Source organism: Pituophis catenifer, unplaced genomic scaffold (assembly GCF_029215685.1).
Source record: "Pituophis catenifer annectens isolate HBS135680 unplaced genomic scaffold, rPitCat1.0.hap2 SCAF_2, whole genome shotgun sequence".
NCBI lineage: Eukaryota > Metazoa > Chordata > Lepidosauria > Squamata > Colubridae > Pituophis > Pituophis catenifer.
This window is the reverse complement of record NW_027256882.1, coordinates 4061386-4086635: the sequence shown is the minus strand read 5'-3', so window position 1 is coordinate 4086635 and position 25250 is coordinate 4061386. Positions and strand designations below refer to the sequence as shown.

Here is a 25250-nt window from a genome sequence, read left to right as displayed (position 1 = left end):
GGGATATGTGGATGCATATTAAGTTCCCATAGGTAGGCAGCCTGCTGGCCCACCCAGGCAGTCCCTGATTTACAATAATTTATTAAGTAACCATTTGAAGTTCCAATAGCAATAAATGATGGCTCTGACCTCCTCCTCCCCTCCCTCCCTCCCTCCCAAATTAGGCATACTTCAGGATATCAAAATTTTATTTATTTATTAAATTTTTATACCGCCCTTCTCCAGCAGGACTCAGGGCGGTGTACAGCCAGAATAAAAACACCATATACCATAAATTTAAAAAAGATTAAAATGAATTAAATAGTTTGGCCCTAATTTTGTAAAAAACACCAAAATTAAAATACCCAATTAAAACCACTCTGGTGTGCTAACATTGCAAAGGATCAATCAAGAAGGAAGATCTTTGGAAATCAGTGGGGACCAAAATAAGATGAAATTAAGAATTACTTCAAAAAACTACTTCAGTCCTTCCTGATGAAACACGCAGAAATGCGAATGGGAACTTTCTCTGGGATGTCCAGATACCAAAAATAATCCAGCCTGCCAACAAAGGAGAAAATATGTAGGTCACGGTTGAAATGAGGGGTCCTTGGTGGCCTCTGAGCTTGATTGTGTTGTTGCAGACCTTTCATTAGCCAAACGAGGGACGATCATCACTGCACCAACCAACCTCAGAGGGCACCAAGGACCCCTCAATCCAACTAGCGTCCACTGTGTCAAATTAATCACTGTGTCAACCAGGATGAATGCAGAATCAAGGAACCGTTTTAGGTCAAAGACCTCTTAGGATGTGATGGAATAATGAGAGATGTCAATGTAGACTGCATGCAGAAAGCTTCAGGGTGAACAATTTGCCTTTCAAGCAAGAGGCCGGAATGAACACAAGGAAACAAATGCATGGGGAAAATACATTTTTCAAGCATTAGGGAGTTCTTCTCTTTTTATGATGTATCATAACATTAATTTAAAATTAACTATCAGTCATGTAGTTACTTGCTAAAGATGCATAAAATTCTCAATGGGGCCTTCAGATTTTCTTGTTTTGCTTTTGCTTTTCTTTTTCTCTTTTCATTTATGGTCTAATGAGATATCCCTGCCTTCAATTCTCCAAGGGCCTTAAGTTTCCTAGTCATATTTCTTGAGGTGAATTTCCTAATCAATCCCTATGTAAAAATGGTTTTTCCTCCTCATAGTTTAGCTTTCTATTCCTTTTTCAGGATCTTCCATTTCTTTCATCAGAAGAGACCGGAGGGGTCCCTGCCCTTTCCCCTCCCCGCTTTGCGGAGAGGCTGAGCGAATAGTTTGAGAAGGGCAGCTGCATGTATTGAATTAGAGAAATAAGAAAGAAATAAAATCATTTTCCTGATTGTGGCCTTCCTGCCTGTGTCCCATCTGCCTCCCTTCAGGCGGGAGTTCCCAACAACTGCAAGACACAAGCTGTCTTTCCCACAGAGCCTCCTGGTCCTCCTCTTCTGACCGCCCGGCTGTTTCTGACAGGATTTGGACCCTTTGGAGGCCTCCCACAATCTCTGCGGAGCGTTCAGGGCGGCTGTTCTTGAGGGAAGCGAGTTCAAATGCTCCATAGAGATTTTTCTTCATCTCCACAGAGGGTTCCTGGACAGGAAAGAGAGGAAGATGGAGAAAGTGCTGCCTCTGATAACCACAAAGTTTTTCTTGGGCTGGCAGGCATTGAGAGGGGCCTTTCCTCCTACTCCCAAGCCCATCATCCCTGCCCGCTCCCTTCCCCTCAGACGCGCTCCTATTTCCCGCCCTTTCTACAATCCTGGCACTTTGCGCCAAATCCACCAGGGGGCGCCCTTAGCCAAGAGAAGGGAACTCCCGGCGCTTTCCCATTGGTCCGCCGGACGAGCGGACGTCATGGCCGGCGTTGTAGAGAGATGGCCGGGAAGGAAGTGGCATCATGAAAGCTTGCCGCTCTAGGACTCCTCACTCGTTCTCCTTAACCTCTGGGGCTCCACAGGAGGCGGAGAGGCTGCGGGAGAGGCTGGCGGGGGGGAGATCCAGACGTTCCCCGGGTGAGTTGGGGGCTCTTCCCGGGCAAAGGGAGGCCGAGGAGGGAGAGACCCCCGCCCGGCCCTCCTACAGCTTCAACCCCAGATCCCATGCTCCCCAGCTGCCCTCTCCATGCGAAGAGCCCGAGTGGGGGGAGGGGAGGGTCAGCCTTGCGGAGGCTCAGAAGGTCGCTCAGTGGCTCAATTCCACTTTCTAATTCTAATTTTTCTTCCCATCTCAGATACACAAAGTCGAAACCATTTGACAAATTTGCAAGGCAAACTTATTTTTTGGGAAAAGAAAAAGAGCGGAATCCCTTGGAGGGATCAGTCCTGCAGCCCCAGAAATGGTCCCGTGAAGGAAAAGGCATCTGGAGACCCACCAGAGTCCTTGGAGCCATTTGCAGTTGCTCTGCAGGACAGAGAAAGGATGGAGACACAACCTTTTGCAAAGGAGGGAAGCGGAAAAGGCCCTTCAGCTGCTCAGCCTGGGAAGGGGGGGAAGCTCTGGACAAGGACTGGGCAGAAGATCCTGGAAGAGGAAACCATCCTCCCTTCAGAAGTTCAGCCCTGGAAGTTCATCCAATACCGGGAGGCTGAGGGTCCCCGAGGACTTTGCAGCCACCTCCATGGCTTTTCCAGGCGATGGCTGAGGCCAGAAAAGCACACCAAGGCCCAGATGCTGGACCTGGTGGTTCTGGAGCAGTTCCTGGCTCTTCTCCCCCCCCAGATGGAGAGCTGGGTGCGGGAGTGTGGAGCAGAGACCAGCTCCCAGGCGGTGGCCCTGGCGGAAGGCTTCCTCCTGAGCCAGGTGGAGGAGCAGAAGGAGCAGGTGGAGTTGCAGGTGAGACAATTTAGGGAGCTCAAAAGGGAATAAAGAATTGTTCGAATGTTTCACCCCTACTTCCCAAACTTTTCTGACATTCATAATGTGTGGAGATGTCCCACAATTCTTATGGGACATTGTTCCATTTTTTTCTCATGCAGGTTCACTGATGGATGTCGGGTGCTTTGAGATTGTGTTCCAAATATAAGATTTCACTTTACTTCATGTGATGTACATTAATTCTGCTTCTTTTTTCCTTCTTCCTATTGGAAGTGCTGCACTGTGGAGATCAGAGATCCTGAAGGAAGGAAGAACCCATCAAATCCCCCCCAGGATCTATTTTCCAGGAGGATCCCTTGGGAGGATCAAAGTCAGGACACCTCAGGAGGTAATTGAAGATCCCCTGATTACCCATCTGTCTTATCTTCGCTCTTTCTTCTATACGATTCCTCCTCCTATTCATACTTCTCCACATTAATTGCATCTGCAGATAATTTCCCAGCGACCCTCTTTAGGTGAGCCTCCTCCTCTTGGGTAAGGGGGAGATTGAGGTCCACCTGAAGGGGACTGCTGGGGAATTGGTGGTTTTTCTGGAAGACAAAATCGCTCAACTTGGTTCCCAGTTGGATGCCGGCGTGATTGCTGGCCCAATGGAAGCCTTTGAGGCAGGTTCTTGCTCTGATATCTGGGAACGGTTTGACCCTGTTGCTCCTGAGGAAGTGGACAGGATCCTAGGGAGTATGGGTGAGTGCAAGCACCTGTGTCCCATGCCCCGACTGGCTTGAGAAAGCTTCCGGGGAGATTATTATTATTATTATTTATTTAATTTGTATACCGCCCTTCTCCAACAGGACTCAGGGCGGTATACAGCCGCGGTAAAAACACAACATATAAAATTTAAAAACAATTTAAAAAACATTAAATAATTTTGGCCATCAATTTAAAATAACCCAATTAAAACCAATTATAAATTTAAAACCGTAAGGATGGGGTCAAGCCAGCCCGGCTAGATGGAATAGATGTGTTTTCAGGGCCCGACGAAAAGTCCGGAGGTCTGGTACTAGGCCAGTCCCATCTTGAGGGTGCATAGGTCAGGGAAAGGTACATAGGTCAGGGATTCTCCGTATCTCGGGGGGTAGGTTGTTCCAGAGGGCAGGTGCCGCCACAGAGAAGGTTCTCCCCCTGGGGGTCGCCAGCCGACATTGTCTGGCCGACAGCACCCTGAGGAGGCCCTCTCTGTGTGAGCGAACTGGCCGGTGGGAGGCTATCTATCTGGTCGGTGGGAAGTCTATCTATCACTCGTATCTCGGGGGGTAGATTGTTCCAAAGGGTAGGTGCCACCACAGAGAAGGCTCTCCTCCTGGGGGTCGCCAGCCGGCATTGTCTAGCCGACGGCACCCTGAGGAGGCCCTCTCTGTGGGAGCGAACTGGCCGGTGGGAGGCTATTGGTGGCAGAAGGCGGTCCCGTAAGTACCCTGGCCCTAAGCCATGGAGCGCTTTAAAGGTGATCACCAACACCTTGAAGCACACCCGGAAGTCCACCGGAAGCCAATGCAGCTCGCGCAGGAGAGGAGTCACATGGGAGCGCCCAGTCGCTCCCATAATCCCCCGCGCGGCCGCATACTGCACCAGTTGGAGCCTCCGGGTGTACCCCAAGGGGAGCCCCATGTAGAGAGCGTTACAATAGTCCAGACGAGAGGTGACGAGTGCTTGAGTATAATAAAGTATACTTTAAAAAAAATGTCTAAAATAAATAAATTAAATATTTTCTAAATGTCTAAAATAAATAAATATTTATTTTGAAATTATTTATTCCTTACAGAGAAAGAAAGAAAGAATTTTTCTGGTTTTCATGACGGCGATCAATCAGCGGCTGAACCTCTAAATCAGGTAAGAAAAGGAAGAGTTATTAGATCTGTATTCTCCTTTCAGGAAGTGAAGTGGGTGTGCAGAATGCTCTCTGCTGCTATTCCTCCCCTTGTTTGGATTGGATTATTTTTGTGTCCTTCCACAACATGGACAGCAGAATAGCAGGTTGAAGTTGCTGTCAGCCAGCATAGCTTCCTCTGGTTGTCTTGTTCGGCTAGGTGCTCCTCCAAATTTGCCTTTACAAGAAGCACTTCTTTTAAAGTCCTTCAAGAATTAGGAATAAACGTATCACGGTGGCAGGAATTGCTAGACCACCTTTCTTTTTTTAATTTATCAACCTCCTAAGGTACAGATTAACAGAGTTGGAAAGGACCTTGTAGGTCATCTAGTCCAACCTCACTACACCATTTCTGAGAAGTGGCAGTTTAGTCTGTTCTTGAAAGCTCCCAGTGATGAAGCTCCCATGTAACTTCTGTTCCATTGGTTGATTGCTTTTTTTAAAAAAAGTTTTTTATTTTTATTTCTTACACACATAATGTAAATGTACATTCTCTTATACATAATTGGTCACACATATCCATATTTTTCATAAAGAAAGCATAAAAATAAGGCATTTTAATTACATTTTTAGCTCCTTTTTTTAGCTCCTTTTTTAGCTTCTTTTTAGCTTTTTAAGTGTAAATTGGGTCTTAACTGGATTGTTTTAAATTGTGGGCCAAAGCTGTATAATTCTTTTAATTGATTTTAATTTTTGTATTGGTATGTTTTTTATTCTTGGCTGTGCACCGCCCTGAGGAGGGCGGTATATAAATTAAATAAATAAGTAATAATAATAATAATAATAATTTGGAGTTGCTCTTCTACTCTTTGTTTTCCCTCATTTCACAACATACCTTCTCCTCCTTTCTTTCCCTTCCCTCCCTCCTTTCCTCTTCTACTTTCTCCCTCCTCCTCTTCTTCCTCTTTCCTCTTTTCCCTTCTTTTCCCCCACTCCTCCCCTCTTTTCCCCCTTTCTCACCTTCTCTCCTACTCCTGTCCCCGGTCCAATCTGTCACTTTTATCCTCATAATGGTACATTTATACTTATAATCTTCTTTCTTTTCCCCCCTCCCATCCCCCTTTTCTATTTAATCTGGTGTCATCTCGGTTTCTATTTCTTTTTGTCCTCTCCCTCATTTAACTTTCTATTATCTAAATCATGTATCTATCATCTTTCATTCATATTTCTTTTCTAACCATACATAAAACCCTCCCCATGTCTTTAAATACACCGATTCCTCTTTATCTTTTATTCTTGGAATTAATCTATTCATTTCCACACAGTCTAAAATCTTTTTTATTACTTCATCTTCTGACGGGATTTTTTCTGTTTTCCAATTTTGCACAAATACAATTCTTGCTCCTGTTATTATATGTATAATTCAATACACTTCTTCTTTGCTGTATCTCTCTGGCAGAATACCCAATTAAAAATAAACCTCTGGTTTTAATTCTATAGATTTATGTAACATTTCCTCCAACCCTCTGGACCAATAATTTTTTGCTTCCGTACATGACCACCACATATGATAATATGATCCCGGCAAATGCCAACATTTCCAACACTTGGCTGATTTATCGTTAAACATTTTTGCCAATCTTTCTGGTGGCATATGCCATTTATTAAACATTTTATATAAATGTTCTTTATATTTATTTATTTATTTATTTATTTATTTATTTATTTTATAAAATTTGTATGCCGCCCTATCTCCAAGGACTCAGGGCGGCTCACAACGACAAGCGACCAAGCGACTGTAAAAACAACAAATACACATAAAAAATATCAAAAAAATATTTTTTTAAAAAAAGTTAAAATTTACTACCCCGTCAGTCCAGGCTGGGGGACATCAATAGCCAGGTTTTCAATTCACGGCGGAAGGTACGAAGGTCAGGGGCTAGCCGGAGCTCCAAGGGAAGTTGATTCCAAAGGGTGGGGGCACCTACAGAGAAGGCTCTACCCCTGGGGGCCGCCAGCCGACATTGTCTAGCCAACGGCACCCTAAGTAGGCCCTCTCTGTGAGAGCGTACCGGGTGATGGGAAGTTGACGCTGGTTGCAGGTGGTCCGATAAATAGCCTGGACCTAAGCCATGAAGGGCTTTTTAGGTTAGCACCAGCACCTTGAATCTCACCCGGAGGGCAACCGGCAACCAATGCAAGCCGCGCAGGAGTGCTGTAACATGGGAGTATCGGGTCCCTCGTGCAACAACCCGTGCGGCCGCATTCTGCACCAGCTGAAGCCTCCGGGTGGTCCTCAAGGGCAGCCCCAGGTAGAGAGCATTGCAGTAGTCGATCCGGGAGGTGACTAGCACATAAGTGACTGTGCGTAGGGCATCTCAGTCCAAGTATGGGCGCAACTGGTGCACCAGGCGAACCTGGGCAAACGCTCCCTGGTCACAGCCGTGATATGATCCTCCAAACTCAGCCATGAGTCCAAGAGGACGCCCAACTTGCGCGCCCTGTCTACAGGGGGCAACACCTCGCCCCCAATAGACAGCGTTGGAACCTCTTGCTTGGCCCAAGATGCCGGTATCCGCAGCCACTTGGTCTTGGCCGGGTTAAGTTGAAGCCTGTTACTTCCCATCCAGATCCGTACCGCTTCTGGGCACCGGGACATCACGTCGAGGGCATCACTGGGCTGGTTCGGGGTGGATATAAAAAGCTGGTATCTAAAAGGTATCATCAGTATGCTGATGATACCCCACCCCAAAACCACGGATGATCTCTCGCAGCGATTTCATGTAAATGTTGAACAGAAGGAGCGAGAGGACTGACCCCTGGGGCACTCCACAAGTGAGGGGCCTCATGGCCGACCTCTGCCCCCCTGCCAACACCGCTTGTGTACAACCCAAGAGGTAAGAGGTGAACCACCGTAAAACGGTGCCGCCCACTCCCAACCTCTCGAGGCGTTGCAGCATGATACCCTGGTCGATGGTATGAAAAGCCGTCGAAAGTTCTAATAGGACCAGGACTGAGAAATGACCCCTGTCCCGAGCCCTCCAGAGAGCATCCACCAGCGCGACCAATGCCATCTCTGTGCTGTACCTGTAACCCGATTGGCATGGATCGAGGTAATCTGCTTCATCCAGGGCCATCAGAAACTGACATGCCACCATGCTCTCAACAACCTTCGCCAAAAAGCGAAGGTTGGAGACCAGACGAAAGTTGCCCAAAATGGTTGGATCCAAGGCAGGTTTCTTAAGGAGGGGCCTAATCACCGCCTCCTTCAAGGCGGCAGGAAAACTCCGTCCATCCATAGATGCCATTATCACTGCCTGCATCCAACTGCATGTCACCTCCCGAGCTGCATAAATCAGCCAGGAGGGACACGGGTCCAGTATGCAAGTGGTCGCACTCAGCTTACTCATGATCCTGTCCACTTCCTCCGGGGTAACAGGATCGAACTCTTCCCAGACAACAAAACCCGCCGCCTCCCCACCATCCGACCCTGCCCAGTCAGAGTCCAAGCCATTCCGAATCTGAGTGATCTTGTCCCGCAGATGTTGGCTAAACTCCTCGGCTCGCCCCCGCAAAGGGTCCTCCCCCACCCTCTGATACAGGAGGGAGCGGGACACCCTGAACAGGGCAGCCAGGCGATTATCTGTGGACACGTTGAGGGCGGAGAAGTATGTATGCTTCGCCGCTGCCATCGCCTCCAGGTAAGACCGTGTGAACGATCTTAGCTGGGCTCGGTCAGATTTGGAACGACTAGTCCTCCAACAGCTCTCTAGACCTCTCCTTCTGCACTTCATCCCCCTGAGCTCCTCAGTATACCAAGGGGCAAGCCGGGGTCTGAGCCGGGTCAGAGGCCTCAAAGGCATGATATGCAGTTGCCATTGTCAATTTATAATTCCTTTCCCATATTTGTTGCCATTTCTCTAATTCTGTTGCATAACCAAAGTTTTTTGCCCATGTTATCATTTTCTTTTTTATTTCTTCATCTTCTAATCTAATTTGCAACAAGTAATTATACAATCTATTAATCATTTTTCATCCTTTCCAATCATTATCGATGGCCCGCGGGGAAGCGCCTTCTCTGGCTGTCCCAGCTCTCTGGAACCAGTTACCTCCTGAGGTCCAGACCATCCCCACCCTATTGGCCTTCCGAAAATCGGTGAAGACCTGGCTTTTCCGGCAGGCCTGGGGCCGTTGATCTCGCTGTTGCGATCTTGTGAGATCCGGCCATGAATGGTGTGAATGGGTTTTAATGTTTTAATGTTTTAATTTTTAAATGTTTTTAAAGTTTTTATAATGTTTTTTTTATATGCCGCCTGAGTCTCCGGAGAAAGGTGGCATATAAATTGAACTAATAATAATAATTATCTGATCCAACTCTGATTCCCCCAAATTAAAACCCTATCAGTTTCAAACCCTTGTTTTTCTAAATCTTGTTTCTGTTTTAGTTCTCCCTTCTCTGTTAAAATATCCTTGTATCTTACAATATTGTTCATATTAAACAAATTTGGATGTATCAATGCTTCTATTGTTGAAAGCCGCATTCGTATTTCCATATAATGTTTTTCTTTTGCTCTCTCCCATACTGCTAACAAGCCATTCCTTACACAATGTCTCTGGAAGTATCCATGTAAGTATCCATTTATATTCAAAGATATTATTTTAATTTTAGATTTAGATTTAGATTTAGATTTTATTTAATTTCTATACCGCCCTTCTCCCGAAGGACTCAGGGCGGTGCACAGCCAACAATAAAACAAGTCCAAATACAAAATTTAAAAAACATTTTTAAAAACATATTAAGCCATTGGCCTAATCATTAAAAATAAACCCCAATTAAAAATCATGTCTAGGCCAGTTCCGTCTTGAGGGTGCATAGGTCAGGGAAAGGTGCATAGGTCAGGGATTCTCCGTATCTCTGGGGGCAGTTCGTTTCAGAGGGCAGGTGCCCCCACAGAGAAGGCTCTCCCCCTGGGGGCCGCCAGTCCACACTGTTTGACCGACGGCACCCTGAGGAGTCCCTCTCTGTGGGAGCATATTGGCCGGTGAGAGAACATCGGTAACAGAAGGCAGTCTCGTAAGTACCTGGGTCCAAAGCCATGAAGCGCTTTAAGGATGGTCACCACCACCTTGAATCGCACCTGGAAGACCACCGGGAGCCAGTGCAGCTCGCGCAGGAAGGGTGTTACATGGGTGCGCCGAGTCACTCCCATAATCGCCCGCGCGGCCGCATTCTGGACCAGTTGGAGCCTCCGAGTGCTCTTCAAGGGGAGCCCCATGTAGAGAGTATTACAGTAGTCCAGATGGGAAGTGATGAGGGCATGAGTGACCGTGCGCAAGGAGTCCCGGTTCAGAAAGGGGCGCAACTGGTGAATCAGGTGAACCTGATAAAAAGTCCCCCTGGCCACAGCCGTCACATGCTCTTCTAGCGACAGCCGCGTATCCAGGAGGATACCCAAGTTGCGGGCCCTCTTTGGGGGCCAGGGTCTCGCCCCCAATAGTCAGCGTTGGAACCAGCTGGCTATACCGGGACGCCGAGAACCACAGCCACTCAGTCTTGGAGGGGTTGAGTCTGAGCCTATTTCTCCCCATCCAGATCAGCACAGCCTCCAGACACCGGGATGTCTGAGACACTGCAGTTGAGTATCATCAGCGTACTGATGTAACTGCACCCCGAAACCATGGATGATCTCACCCAGCGGCTTCACATAAATGTTGGACAAAAGTGGTGAGAGGACCGACCCTTGCAGCACCCCACAAACAAGGCACCACGAGGTCGACCTCTGACCACCTGCCAACACAGACTGCGTACGGTCAGAGAGGAAGGAGGAGAACCACTGTGGTGCCCCCCACACCTAACCCCAGTGAGGACCCAGTTTGTGGGGGCAATAAGCTGACTTTGGATAAATATACAAAAGTATGAAGGCTATTGCTTAACACATTGTAAGCCGCCCTGAGTCTCCGGAGATGGGCGGCATATAAATCAAATTTTTTAAAAAACCAAAACCCTCCAACCAACGCAGCATGATACCATGGTCGATGGTATCAAAAGCCGCTGAGAGATCCAATAGGACCAGGACAGAGGAACAACCCCTGTCCCGGGCCCTCCAAAGATCATCCAGCAATGCGACCAATGCCGTTTCTGTGCTGTACCCCGGTCTGAAGCCCGACTGGAACGGATCCAGATAGACAGCTTCATCCAGGTAGTAGAGAAGTTGTCGCGCCACCACACTCTCAAAAACCTTCCCCACAAAGCGAAGATTGGAGACTGGACGATAATTCGCTAATACAGCTGGGTCCAAGGAAGGCTTCTTGAGGAGGGCCTTACCACCGCCTCTTTCAAGGTGGAGGGGAAGAAGCCCTCACTCAAAGAAGCGTTAATAATCCCCTGGAGCCAGCCTCGTGTGACCGCCCGGGAGGCCAGTACCAACCAGGAGGGATACGGGTCCAATAAACATGTGGCAGCGCTAATTCTACCCAGAATCCTGTCCACGTCCTCAGGAGCCACAGGGTCAAACTCCTCCCAGATAACACTCTCAAGACCCACCCCCGTCACCCCATCTCAAACTACCCAGTCGGAGTCCAGGCCTTCCCTAATCTGAGCGATTTTGTCATGCAGATATTGCACAAAATCCTCAGCTCTACCCTGCAAAGGTAGAGCGGAAAAATAGTTAATTTTGCCGCTCTTATTGCCACTAGGTAGGTCTTAATATGAGACCTCACCAGTGTCCGGTCAGATTCGGAATGGCTTGCCCTCCATCGCTCTCCAGGCGTCTTTTCTGGCGCTTCATCTCCCTTAGCTCCTCAGAGAACCAAGGAGCCAATTGAGTTCGGCACAAGGTCAGAGGCCGCAAAGGCATGACGCGATCTAAAGCCCCAGCAGCCGCCATATCCCAGGTGGCCACTAGTTCTTCAGTCGAGTCGTGAGCCAGAGCCTCAGGGAATGGACCAAGCTCCATCAGGAACCTATCAGGATCCATCAGGCGCCTGGGACGGAACAACCTGGTCGGTTCCGTCTCCCTGCGGTGGAGGGTAACGGCTCGAAAGTCTAGTCAAAGGAGTGAATGATCTGACCATGACAAGGGCTTGATAACTATATCCCCTGTTTCTAGATCATTCAGCCACTGACCAGAGACAAAAATCAAGTCCAGAGTATGTCCCCCCATGTGAGTAGGGCCTTGAACTAACTGGGTCAGGTCCATGGCCGTCATGGAAGCCATGAACTCCCGAGCCGCCTCTGATGTTTTGCCGACAAATGGCAGGTTGAAATCCCCCATGACCATAAGTCTAGGGGTCTCCACCGCCACCCCGGCTATTACATTGAGCAGCTCGGGCAAGGCCGCCACTACATGGCAGGGAGCCAGGTACACAACCAGCAAGCCCATCTGAACCCCCCGACCCCATTTCACAAGGAGGGACTCACATCCTGCTATCTGAGGTACAGTGGCCTTCCTCGGACAAAGATCTTTCTTTACAATAGCCACCCCCCCGCCCCTACCCTGGGCCCTCAGATGATGGAATGCACGGTAGCCTCGTGGGCTCATTTCAATTAGGGGCACCCCCCCCCTCACAGCCCAGCCACGTGTCCGTAATACCCGCCAGGTCAACTCTCCCCTCTTGAATAAGATCACAAATGAGAGGGGCTTTAGTTATCACAGACCTGGCATTGCACAACATCAGCCGAAGGCCCAGGCCCTGAGGATCTGTACAACTCGGGGAACGAGAACCACATTGGGGGCCGGAGTGCTCAATCGCTCGCAAACAGCAAGTGCGCACTCCCATAACACAATATGGCCCCCTGCTACCACCATATCTGCTCCTCCCACCCACTGTACTAATTGAATAGCCCTCGATAGAAAGGAATCTAGCCCCCTCCCTGATATCCAACCCCGCACCCCTGATGCTGCAGCCCTCCGTCTGGACCGGCCCTGACCCTGATGGGTTGTCTCCCAAACCCACCCTGGTCATACAAATACCTCCTCCCCCCCCTACCCCTAACCCTCCCCTTAAAACAACGAATAAGAAGACCCTCTAAAAAAAACCCTGATTTTTCTGCTGCCTTCGATGCCACCTCTCTGGAGTCCAAAATCCGTCATCAAAGAATTTTGTTGGTAGTCCAGATGGCCAGCCCTGAGAGAGGGGGGACCCCCTCAGGGCATATAGTTCAACCGCGGTATAAGTTCGCATAGTCCGAGAGAACCGACATGGTGGGGGGAGGTTACACAATTGATGACAAAATCCAGGGAGACAGTACCGGATGATGAAGCCATAGCCCTCCCCCATTGCCCTCTCACTGCAATGGGGGGAATCCATAGGTCGAGGTCCGCATGGGCCGCTCTCTCACACCAGCCATGTTGGGTGTTCTAATGTCCCAATCCTTCCGCCAGACAGGAAGGTTCCATCAGTCCGGCAACACCATCCCTGGTAGCTGCCTAGAGGAGGCAAAGTGGTGTGCCCAGGGGCAATAAAGGGCAATCCTGAATCAGAAAATGCGCCCAGATAGACAAAGTAAGGAGCCAACCTCTCCAACTCCAGCCAACCCCTTCCCATCTCCACATATTCCTGGGGAGGGAGGGGGGCCTAGCAGCCTCCACTCCTCCAGCTGCCAGAAGATCACATATAGAGTCAATGGTGGTCAATGGTGGTCTAGGAATGAAAGGAAGTCGCGAGGTCTTCCTCGTGTGGCCCAGCAGGAGTCCAGCCCAACTGCACCGGCCGCGCCCTTGCCTCCATTCGTTTGCCGCCAATCATTTGCCCCCCCCGTCTCTCTCCGGCGCTCACTGCGTCTCTCACCGGCAACAGTGAGCGCTCCCGGGCAGCCCCATCGAGCCCCCAGTAGCTCCAACGGAGCTATTCTTTTCTCAGATCTGTCACTCTTCTTGGAATTTATTTCAATGCCACTACTTCTCTCCCTTTGTGCTTTATCGTCGTGTTTCTCATCAATTGCAATATCTCTGTTCTCAATCATTTCCTGGTAAATATGACGTGAATTTCTCTAGGCAGATTATTTCTTATCGCGTATCTTATGTGCACTCGTGGATCCCATTTAATATACTTTCCTTGTTTCTTCGATTGCTTCTGCTAATATCTCTGCAATTTTCTCTGCTAAATTTCCTCTCTTTTCTTCTTCAATATTTTGGAATCTTAAATAATAATCAGCTTTATCCATTTTGAGAATTATAATTGTTTTTTCCTGATTTTTATCAGTAATTGTAAGTCTATAATCCATTTCTTCTACTTTTTTCTCCGTTCCTTCTGTTTTTCCTTCCACTTGCTGTAATCATTGTTCATTTTTCCATATCATCTCTTTAACTTCTTTCAGTTCTCCTTCTATTTTTTCCATTCTCCCATCTACTTTGTCTAAATCTTGTCTTCAGGTATTCATAGCATATTTTTTAATTCTGTGTTGATTTTCTCTTGCTGTGGTATAGGTTCTTTTGTCTTTAGCCCAGTGGTACCGGGCACTGTTGATATTGATGGTGATGATAGATGTTGTGTTATTTTCTTCATCTTGTTTTTTCAAGACTTACTGCCCAATTTATAATCCAAGTAAACTACTTCTTCAAATTCAAATTTCCCAATCAGACTCTTCAGGTGCTTGATACCCTAATCCAGGGGTGGGCAAATGTGGCCCTTTTACAACCTATGGACTTCAACTCCCAGAATTCCTGAGACAGCGCTTGGAATTCTGGGAGTTGAAGTCCACAGGTTGTAAAAGGGCTACATTTGCTGACCCCTGCCCAAATCCACATAGGTTTAATCTAAATCCATAAAAAAGAAAAAGAAAAAGGTAGAAAGGTTGTGTCAAAAAAACCCCAAAAACAACCGACGCCCAAAAAAAAAACAAAAATGGAAAAAAAGAGAAAAGAACAAACAAGATCAGAACAAAAATAAAGTTCACTGATAAAAAATTTAAGGCAAAAGTGTTTACTCAAAATATCCAACCAAGCAATAAAAAGATTTTTAAAAGTATATAATATAATCTCCCAGAAAGAATTAAACAATAGAAAAAACCATGCCAATCCTAAAACTTCTGTAGAAAAGAAACTTCTACAAAAAAAGAATAAAAAAAGAACAAAAAGAAAACACAGAAAATAAAAAATAATATTCCAAAATATCACTATTCCGAAATAATACAGTCTATAATTCTGTTGATAGTTTTTTGGCAACTGTAGCACACGTTAAGCGATTGTCCACTAGGACTCCAAGATCCCTGTTCCACATACTACTTTTGAGCCAAGCATCACCTATCCTATGGCAGTGCATTTGCTTTTTTCCCCTAAATGTAGCACATTACATTTCTCACCATTGAATTTCATTTTGTTAGAAGGTGCCTGTCAAGCTTCGATGCTGAGACGCTGACATTGCCAATCTCTCAATCCCTCTATATCTCGAGCCTATTTTGTGCAGTGTTGGTATTCCTGCCAATTTGATATTTTCTGCAAATTTGATGAGTTCCCCTTCAACCGCCTTGTCTAAATCATTGATGATGATGAACAGATCTTGCGAATCCTCCTGTTCTGTTCTTTTTTCCGTGTTCAGGAGAGTCTTGTGTCCTTCGAGGAGGTGGCTGTGTATTTCTCTGAGGAGGAATGGTCTCAGCTGGATCCTGACCAGAAAGCGCTGCATTCGGAAGTCATGCTTGAAACCCATAGGAATGTGGTCTCTCTCGGTAAGAGTTTTCTTGTCCCAAATCAGAGAGTTCAAGAAGACAGATTATAGTTACTTTTTATTAAAAAATCACTAATCAGATATTGTCTCCCGGGAGGGAGAAGGGAAGGATCTGGCCTTCTCATACTCCAAGAAAGGAAAGAGTCAGTGTCTTTGCTGAGATGCTTTTGGGGCATTCCTTATCTGTATTTTTCCATTGCTATTTGAACTTATCTGTGGAGGCTGAGAAGAATGGTGTGTGCTTTTATGTGTCCTCTGGAGATCATGTGATAAGATTATGTTGTCATTTGTCCTCTGAAACCTCTCCAAATTGTGTGGGAACAGAACTTTCACACTCAGGCCATGGAAGAGCATTCTCCCAATTCAATTCAAGAACAAAGACCTCATGCAGTGTGACTCAGAGTATCCTAGGATACAGTTGATCCCTGAGTTACAACAGTTCACTAAGCGACTGTTTCAGGTTACGACCTAGCCATCTCCCAAGTACTTAAGACCCAGTGCTGAAATTACAAATGTTACAGCACCAGGGCTGTCATTCACACTTACAAATGACAGGCGTTGCAACAACAATCATCCTACCTGTACCCACACCACACCCTGCTCGGACTTATGTTACGAGGACGTAGTGAGCCGTCGGTTCCTTTGCCTGCTTGGGTGCATTTGCAGAAAAAAGAGGCCTAAAGTAGTGAGAGATACACAAGATCAACAGTGGGAAATCTAGCAGTACTGATCTCACATGATCTCACACTACAGTACTTTAGGCCTCTGTTCTCTGCTAACCAAGGACTGCAGGAGATCCAGGGCAAAATGCTTTGGAAACAAAGGGGAGCCTCTTTGTTTTCAAAGACTTTTGCTCTGGATCTCGTGCAGTCCTCAGTTTGTAGAGAACACAGGCCTAAAGTACTGCAGTGTGAGATCCTGCAAGATCATTAGTGTGAGATCTTGCACTTCTGGTTTTTTGTGATCTCGCGGTAAAGTATTTTAGGCCTCTGTTCTCTGCAATCGGAAGCCTATACCAGATCCGGCCAAAAAACCCTTGGAAGCCGATGAGACTTTGGGGCAGCAAAATAGCCATTGTTGAATCTTCCCAAACTTTCCAGTCTCAGCGCGATGAGCGTTTACAAGCCAATGGGAGACTTCAGGGAAGGGACTTCACTCCAAAGTCTCATCGCTGGGATCAAGGAACGGGCCGAGCGGGAGTCCTGCCTGCCAGACAGATGCCGTGCAGTAGCTGCTCCAAAGTACACCGGGAAAGAAGGAGCTTTTTTCAAAATGGTTTCAGTTCTTACAGGTCTCTGCTGAAATTAACCCAGCACAATAAATCTTAAGTTTTCTCCTTGTACATCCTTGGGTGTTTCCCCTGATCATTCCATGATTCAAAAGAGACTTTGATTGAGATTTGCACATATAGAGATAATTGTAAAGAAAGAGATGTTTTCTAGATATTTTCAAAGCTTTCAGGACTCATGAATATAGAAATCATCCTGTCTATAGCACACCACTTTAAGCATGCAAACATAAAACGTAAAGGAATTCTGGAAAATTTCAGAAGGAAATTCACTTGTACGGTTTGATCTTTTTCTTTAACCTTGTTATTATTTTCATTTCTCTTTTGCTTTGAAGGTAATAATGGGCAGGAGAGTCAGGATTCCTGTGAACTGTTCCAAGTGATCAATGCTAAATTACTTACAGGAATTCACACTGAGGAGAAACTATACAAATGCAGAGAGTCTGCTAACAGGTTCAGAAGACGCAGTAATCTTATTTCCCCTAAAAGAATCCACGCAGGGGAAAAGCCATTTAAATGCATGCAGTGTGGGAAAACCTTTGCTCGCAGATTTGTCCTAAGATCACATGAAAGGCTGCACACAGGGGAGAAGCCGTATAAATGCATGGAATGTGGAAAGACCTTTGTTCGAAGAGGTCATCTTATTTCCCATAAGAGCATCCACACAGGGAAGAAGCCATATAAATGCCTGGAGTGTGAAAAGACCTTTGCTTATAGTAATGGACTTACTATTCACAAAGTGATCCACACAGGGGAGAAACCGTATAAATGCATGGAATGTGGAAAGGCCTTTGTTTATAGAACTGGACTTACTGTTCACAAAAGGATACACACAGGGGAGAAACCGTATAAATGCATGGAATGTGGAAAGGCCTTTGCTCGAAGAGGTCATCTTATTTCTCATAAGAGGATCCACACAGGGGAGAAGCCGTATAAATGCATGGAGTGTGAAAAGACCTTTGCTTATAGTAATGGACTTACTATTCACAAAAGGATACACACAGGGGAGAAACCGTATAAATGCATGGAATGTGGAAAGGCCTTTGCTCGAAGAGGTCATCTTAATTCCCATAAGAGGATCCACACAGGGGAGAAGCCGTATAAATGCATGGAGTGTGGAAAGAGCTTTACTCAAAGGGGTAGTCTTATTTGCCATGAGAGGATCCATACAGGGGAGAAACCGTATAAATGCATGGAGTGTGGAAAAACCTTTGTTCAAAGGGGTAGTCTTAGTTCCCATGAGAGGATCCACACAGGGGAGAAGCCGTATAAATGCATGGAATGTGGAAAGACCTTTGCTGAAAGACGTAGTCTTAATTTCCATGAGAGGATCCACACAGGGGAGAAGCCGTATAAATGCATGGAGTGTGGAAAGGCCTTTCTTCGAAGAGGTAGTCTTATTTCCCATGAGAGGATCCACACAGGGGAGAAGCCGTATAAATGCATGGAGTGTGGAAAGACCTTTGCTCGAAGAGGTAGTCTTATTTCCCATAAGAGGATCCACACAGGGGAGAAGCGATATAAATGCATGGAGTGTGGAAAGGCCTTTGTTGGGAAAGTTATTCTTACTTCTCATAAAAGGATCCACGTTCAGGAGAAACTGTATAGCATTAGTAATTCCACTTAGACTTATATACTAGTCCACAATGCTTTATAGCACTCTTTGAGCAGTTTACAAAGTCAGCATATGGTCTCCAGCAATCTGGGTCCTCATTTTAACCACCTCAGAAGGATGAAAGCTGAATCAACCATGACCCTGTCAGAATCAAACTTCTCGCTGTGTGCAATTAGCCTATAGTATTGCATTCTAAACGCTGATCCACCACCATAGATTTTGATCTGTATGCATATTGTGCCTTTCGGATCCAAATGAGACAAGGTAGAATCCAACAAAATGAAATTTAATGTGGAGAAAAGTAAGTTTTTACACCTGAGCAGGAAAAACAGATTACCTGAAACCTGGCTCAAAAATAGTAACTGTGAAGGGTCCTTGGAGTCGGAATGGATGATCAATGAAGCATGAATCACCTGTGTGCGGCAGCAGCCAAAAAAGCGAATACAATCCTTGGTTGTATAAACAGAGGCATAGAATCAAAATCATATGAAGTATTAGTACCGTTCCATGATGTCTTAGTAAGACCACACCTGGAATACCGCATTCTGTTTGGGTCATCACAAAGTGCAAAGAAGAGTAGCTAAACTGATTAAAGGACGGAAGACTAAAACAAGAACAGTTATAGGAACTGGGCATGGCTACTTTTGTTACAAAGAAAAATACCTAACTATATACATTTGTATAATTAAGCTTGTATATATATATAAGTCAAAATATGAAGTGTGCCACATTCCTCCCCCCTGACTCCTCCTTACCTTTTCTGACTCCGCCCACTGTATATATAAGCAGCTGTTCCTGTCAGAATCCTTTTGCCTTGCCTAATGATCTCCTGTGAAAAGAAACATGTAAATAAAACAGTGTTTTGAATTCTCATATCTCGCATACTAATTATTGGGCCTATAATTAAAAGAAGAATTATAAGCAACAAAACTGGTAGCAAGAGGATGGTTGAAGAAGGACCGATCTATCAAAAAGATGCAAGAGACACCTACTACAACTGAGGTAAAAAGAAGACCCATAATAAGATTATTAAATAAAAGAATGGCAGCTCAATTAACTCCCACAGAAAATATAATAAAAGACAGGCATTTACTTAACACAAATATCCTGTCAGAAGTAAAAAAATCACAGACTGAAAATAAAGACACTCCCTCAGTCATCAAAAAAAACATAGATGACGATAAAAAGAAAATAATAGAATTAATAGAAACAGCTCCAAATAATCCTAAACTGTTTGCGAAACTCCACAATGTCATAAAAGACTACGGAGCAGCAACGGATGAAAAGGAGACTGAATACTGTCAAGATATAAAAAATACAATGGGAGAGTCAAGCAGCAAACATATGACAGCTGATGAAGCTGGCGACATTTTCGCGCCTTTTTCATGGCGGCCATTTTTGAAAGAAACATCAATAAAAATGGCCAACCAACGAATAAAAAGCTATTCATCTAATTCACCTCCAGAGCCAGAGATAAACGATGACGTACAGCTACTAACCGCAGCATTCAAAAAGAAAATTAAACTACCGAGCCCACAACCTAAAAGCCCGGAAAAACACACCAAACTAATATTCTATACAAATGAAATTGCAAATGCTCTAAGCTGCCTTGAAAAAGAAACCGCGTTCTACGAAAGTAAACTCAGACCATTCCCAGCGGAAACCCGCCACCCAACGAACACCAGAAACTACCAAGAAGATGTAAAAAAAGAATCATACTTACCAGAAAGAAGAGAACGATCTACGCAGTCCATGTGCACAGATGGCGACCCAGGATGGACTCTGCCTCGCAGCCGAGCGGGATCGCCGAGCCTTCCTGGAGGACTGCGGAAACCATCGGGACTACAGAGATGCCCCGAGGATCCAGGTGACTTCCCAGACGAACGCCGAGCACCTGGAGCCGACCAGGATGAGATCAAGAGGCCAGCAGGTCGACTGGGATCTCCAAACAAGAGCCGCCGGCGTGGGAGCGCTCTACGGCGACTGCGAGTCAAAAATAAGATCTGAGCATGCGCAGTCTCCATCTACAAAAAAAGGAGAGTACAGAGAGATAAGTCAGTATAGACATACACTTACCATACCAATGCCATATTGTGAGTACAATAATGACTTAGACCATGGACAGCAACAAACTGTAAATAGTTTTCCACATCACTCAGGGGTTTTACCAGCAGAACACATAAAACTAAAATCAGATGGGACTAACTTGTTGGAATGGAGCCAACAGCTCCAGGTGATATACTTAAGAGAAAATATGTTGTTCCTAATTGCCAATCCTCCCAACAGGCCTTGGACTATTGAAGTAGATTGTATACACCATAAGGCGTATTATATTTTAATTGCCACTATATCACCTAGTATATATCCCAGTATCGAAAACCATCTGACAGTTTATGAAATATTCCAAAAATTATTTAATTTATTCCATAGCAAAAGCGTTGCATCAACAACTAGAATATCTAGGGAATTTTATTCTGCTAAAGTAAAAGGTGGGACCACCATGAGTGAGCACATCATAAATCTAAACGCAACTAGGGCTGACCTTATCCAAAGGGGAGAATACATTTCTGAAAGCAGCATGAAAAGCATAATAATTAACTCACTAGATTCAAGTTGGGATAACTATATCACCTTATTAGATAGTCTTAGTTTAGAGCACATCAGCTTAGAAACTCTAACTAGCAAACTCATAACAGAAGATAGACTAAAGAGAGAGCGATCCTTGAGTCACAGAGAAAATGGAAACACAAAGAGAGTAGAATTCCAAAGTAAAAATAGATATACACCAGAGTGTCACACATGCGGTTCCAAATACCATTACAAAAGAGACTGTCCAAAAAATAATAGAGACATGGACTACACATATCACAGAGAAAGAACTGGTAAGAAAATTAATCTATCAGATAGAAAATCACCAGATTATAGATATAAACGTAGGGAATCCCCCAATCCTAAAGATAGAAGAAAATACAGAGATGATTCTAGAGAAAATAAATACGGTTCACTATTTGGATTAGGAAACAACGAAAAATCAAAAACAGAATCTAATAATGCATGGCTTATCGATTCCGGAGCTACAAATCACACCACTCATGAAAAAAAACACCTTAGCGACTTCACAGAAAAGAATTACTATATAGAAGTGGCCAACCAAAGTAAAGTTCTAGTGAAAGGAATAGGCACCATTTTCATCAAAGGCTTAGGAAGAATAGAGGGGGTACTTTTTATACCAGAAATCCCACACAATATATTAGCTATACATAAACTAAGTGAGGAAAAAGGGATAAAAGTCACATTCAAAAGTGGGAAAGTGCATATAACCAAAGACAAAAGGAACATAGGTAAAATCATTAACAAAGGGGGATTAACATACTTCCTACCAGAAGATGATAAGTCGACATGTACAAACACAGAATTAGAAAACAAAGAAAATAAAGCTAACACACATGAAAAATTTGAGAATAACATAAACGAAAGTCACACAGATGATAAAACTGCCAATAAGAAGGTGTCATGTGGTAAACCAATTCACGATGAATGTGCCCATCTACTTCACAGGAAAGTAGGACATGCTAGTTTCCCAGTTATCCAGAAAATGTTAGAATGTACTGATGATGCTAAAGTAAAGAGTTGCAAAAATTACTTAGAGTGTTCTGTATGCAAATCTTCTAAAAGTAAAAACAAACCTAGACCTAAAAAAGCCACTCGCACCACACACTCAATATTCCAATTATTACATATGGACATAGTTGGCCCCATGAAACCATCAATCAAATACAGAAAAAGATATTTTTTAACTATAGTGGATGATTTCAGCAGATTTGGATTCGTATATACACTTAATCACAAAAGTGAAGTATTTAAGAAATTCAAAGAATTCCACAAAAGAATAGAAACACAACACAACATAAAAATTAAACAAATAATGACAGATAGGGGATCAGAATTTCTGTCAAAGGAATTCTCCAATTGGTTAAAATCACAAGGAATCATACATTTCAAATCTTGTCCTTTCTCAGCTTTTCAAAATGGTGTCGTAGAGAGGAAAAATGGTTTGTTGCAAACCATGGTTAGATGTGTGCTAGAGGATGCAGGTTTAGGACAAACATTCTGGGCTGAAGCTCTAACGTATTCAAATTACACCTTAAACAGGTTATGGTCTAGTGTAATTGGTAAAACTCCATACGAGGTCATGTACAACAGAAAACCCAAAATCAGTCACCTGCATATTTTTGGAGTTACTGCAGATGTTTACGTCCCAAAACAATTAAGGCGTAAGGGTGAGAAAGTATCAAAAAGATTAAGATTTATGGGATATGAATCAGGAACCAAAGGATACCGATTCATAGACAAAAATAATAAATTCATCATTTCAAGATCAGCTGTATTTCATGAACATGCAAACTGGTCCAAAATTCACCTAAATGATTTATGTCCCTTAGCAAAGAACACAACCAACACAAACAGAGAACACACACCACATACAACAAAATCCAATGCACAAAAAATAGAAAAACCCAAACATCATGAAATAACAACTAAAGAATGGAAAATGAATCATCCTGTCATTCAAGTAGACAGACTAACAGAAAAAGAAGCTAAATACATGCACGATACTGAATTACCCCCAATAGACCCATTAGACACAATAGAAACAAAATACCCAAAAGATTTGAAGATTACATACTATCCATAAATGGCAACAAAATAACACCTAACTCATATGAAGAAATATTAGAATTGCCACAAGAAGAAAGGTTAAAATGGGAACAAGCAATAAAGAAAGAAATGGATAGTTTAAGGGAATTGAATGTATATACCACCACAGAACCACCAATAGATAAGACACCAATTGGAACGAAATGGGTATTTAAAATTAAAGAGTTAGAAGACGGAAAATCATTATACAAAGCCAGATTAGTTGCCCTAGGATACGCACAGAAATTTCCAGATGATTATGTAGATATTTACTCTCCCACTATTAGGTCAGAGAGTCAAGAGTGCACTGATAATAGCATCAATCCTAAATCTGGATGTATATCAGTTTGACGTTCAAACAGCTTATCTGCACGCAAACCTTGACAAGAAAATCTATGTGAAAGCTCCTCCAGGTAATGGTGCACAAAAAGGAGAAATATGGCTATTAAATAAAAGTTTATATGGGTTAAAACAATCTGGAAAGTGTTGGTACGAATGTTTGGCAAAAACACTAAATGACATAGGTTTTTCAGCTACATCAACTGATCTGTGCTTCTTTATTAGAAAAACAAACGAATCTACAGAATACATACTCGTTTATGTAGACGACATTTTATATTTTGGCCAAGACAAATACAGATGTGACGAATTCGCCAAAAAACTAAGTAAACATTTCACCTTGAAGACCTTAAGGAAAGTAAATAAATATCTAGGTGTTCAGATTGACAAAATAAGTGGAGGTTTCAAACTGTCTCAAAAAGAAAAAATATTAGAACTTTTACAAAAATGTAATATGATAGACTCTAAAACCTGCGAGACCCCCATGCAGACAGACTTTACAAAAAACATGAACAACGAGGGTGAACCATTTAAAGATAACACCCTATATAGATCTATTATTGGTTCATTATTATATATCTCCAATTGGACCAGACCGGACATCACTCTTGCTGTCAATCTCTTATCAAGACACCTTAGCAACCCAAATTACTACCATTGGGAAGGAATAAAAAGAATTCTTAGGTACCTTAAGTTTAGTGCTGATGCTTGCTTATATTTAAAACCTGTTAACTCTAATAAACCAATATTGACATGTTATGCTGACACAGATTGGGCTGGGGATACAAAAAGCAGAAAAAGCACTTCAGGGTATGTTTTCTTTATAAATGATTGCCCTGTTTATTGGTATGCTGGTAAACAGAATTTGATCGCCACCTCCATGGCGGAAGCTGAATATATCTGTCTTTCTAAGGCTACCAACAATCTGATATGGTTCGATGACCTTTTATCCAATATCTGGACTGAACCCAACTACCCAATAACCATATATGAGGACAATAAAGCTGCTATAGACATATTAACATCAGAAGCAGTAAATCAGAGGTCACGTCATATTGATATCAAATATAAACACGTTAAACAATTATCTAATATAGGATTCGTTAAAGCCACCTATTGCGATACTCATGAACAAGTTGCTGATATATTGACAAAACCTTTACCAAATAATCAACATGCTTATTTGTCTTCTAAATTAAATGTGTATATATAAATAATTAAAAAAAATCATTTAAACGTTAGGTATTTTTAGAGGGGGTTTTGTTACAAAGAAAAATACCTAACTATATACATTTGTATAATTAAGCTTGTATATATATATAAGTCAAAATATGAAGTGTGCCACATTCCGCCCCCCTGACTCCTCCTTACCTTTTCTGACTCCGCCCACTGTATATATAAGCAGCTGTTCCTGTCAGAATCCTTTTGCCTTGCCTAATGATCTCCTGTGAAAAGAAACATGTAAATAAAACAGTGTTTTGAATTCTCATATCTCGCATACTAATTATTGGGCCTATAATTAAAAGAAGAATTATAAGCAACAGGTTTAGTGAAGAGAAGGACCAGGGGAGACAGGATAGCAGTGTTCCAATATTTGAGGGGCTACCACAGAGAGGAGGGGGTCAAACTATTTTCCAAGGCACCTGAAGGCCAGGCAAGGAATAGTGGATGGAAACTTATTAAGGAGCGATTCTACCTAGAAATGAGAAATTTTCTGACAGAACAATCGACCAATGGAAGAGCTTGCCTTCGGAAGTTGCGGGCGCTTCATCGCTGGTGGCTTTCAAGAAGAGATTGGACTGCCATTTGTCAGAAATAGTGTAGGGTCTCCTGCTTGGATGGGGGGTTGGACGAGATGAACGACAAGGTCCGTTCCAACTCTGTTAATCTAATATCTAATTTTCTCCCCAAACCACCAGAGGGCAAGATAAGGAACA

The 25250-nt window shown here is 44.0% G+C and overlaps 2 protein-coding genes across 2 annotated transcripts in view; both read left to right on the top strand.

The window, feature by feature from the left end:
• Positions 1–19101, top strand: part of LOC139311666 (zinc finger protein 721-like) — a 40330-nt gene extending 21229 nt beyond the window's left edge. The window contains exon 7 of the mRNA XM_070936144.1: positions 17188–19101. Within this exon, the coding sequence (XP_070792245.1) occupies positions 17188–18288 (1101 nt within the window). The 3' untranslated portion in view covers positions 18289–19101. The remainder of the gene's footprint in view (positions 1–17187) is intronic.
• On the top strand, positions 1998–7314 carry LOC139313421 (zinc finger and SCAN domain-containing protein 16-like). The gene is made up of 6 exons (XM_070939035.1): positions 1998–2036; positions 2255–2856; positions 3112–3226; positions 4661–4728; positions 5054–5172; positions 7173–7314. The coding sequence occupies exons 2-6, from the start codon at positions 2443–2445 to the stop codon at positions 7312–7314; spliced, it is 858 nt and encodes a 285-aa protein (XP_070795136.1). The 5' UTR covers positions 1998–2036; positions 2255–2442.
• Positions 19102–25250: the final 6149 nt, after the last annotated feature.

Excerpts from the sequence above, each read along its gene's own strand:
- LOC139313421 (XM_070939035.1), top strand. The coding sequence starts at position 2,443 with ATGGAGACACAACCTTTTGCAAAGGAGGGAAGCGGAAAAGGCCCTTCA. Across the intron at positions 2,857-3,111 it reads AGGAGCAGGTGGAGTTGCAG|TGCTGCACTGTGGAGATCAG; the intron begins GTGAGACAATTT and ends TCCTATTGGAAG. Across the intron at positions 5,173-7,172 it reads CCCAGTGATGAAGCTCCCAT|CCATGAGTCCAAGAGGACGC; the intron begins GTAACTTCTGTT and ends CTCCAAACTCAG.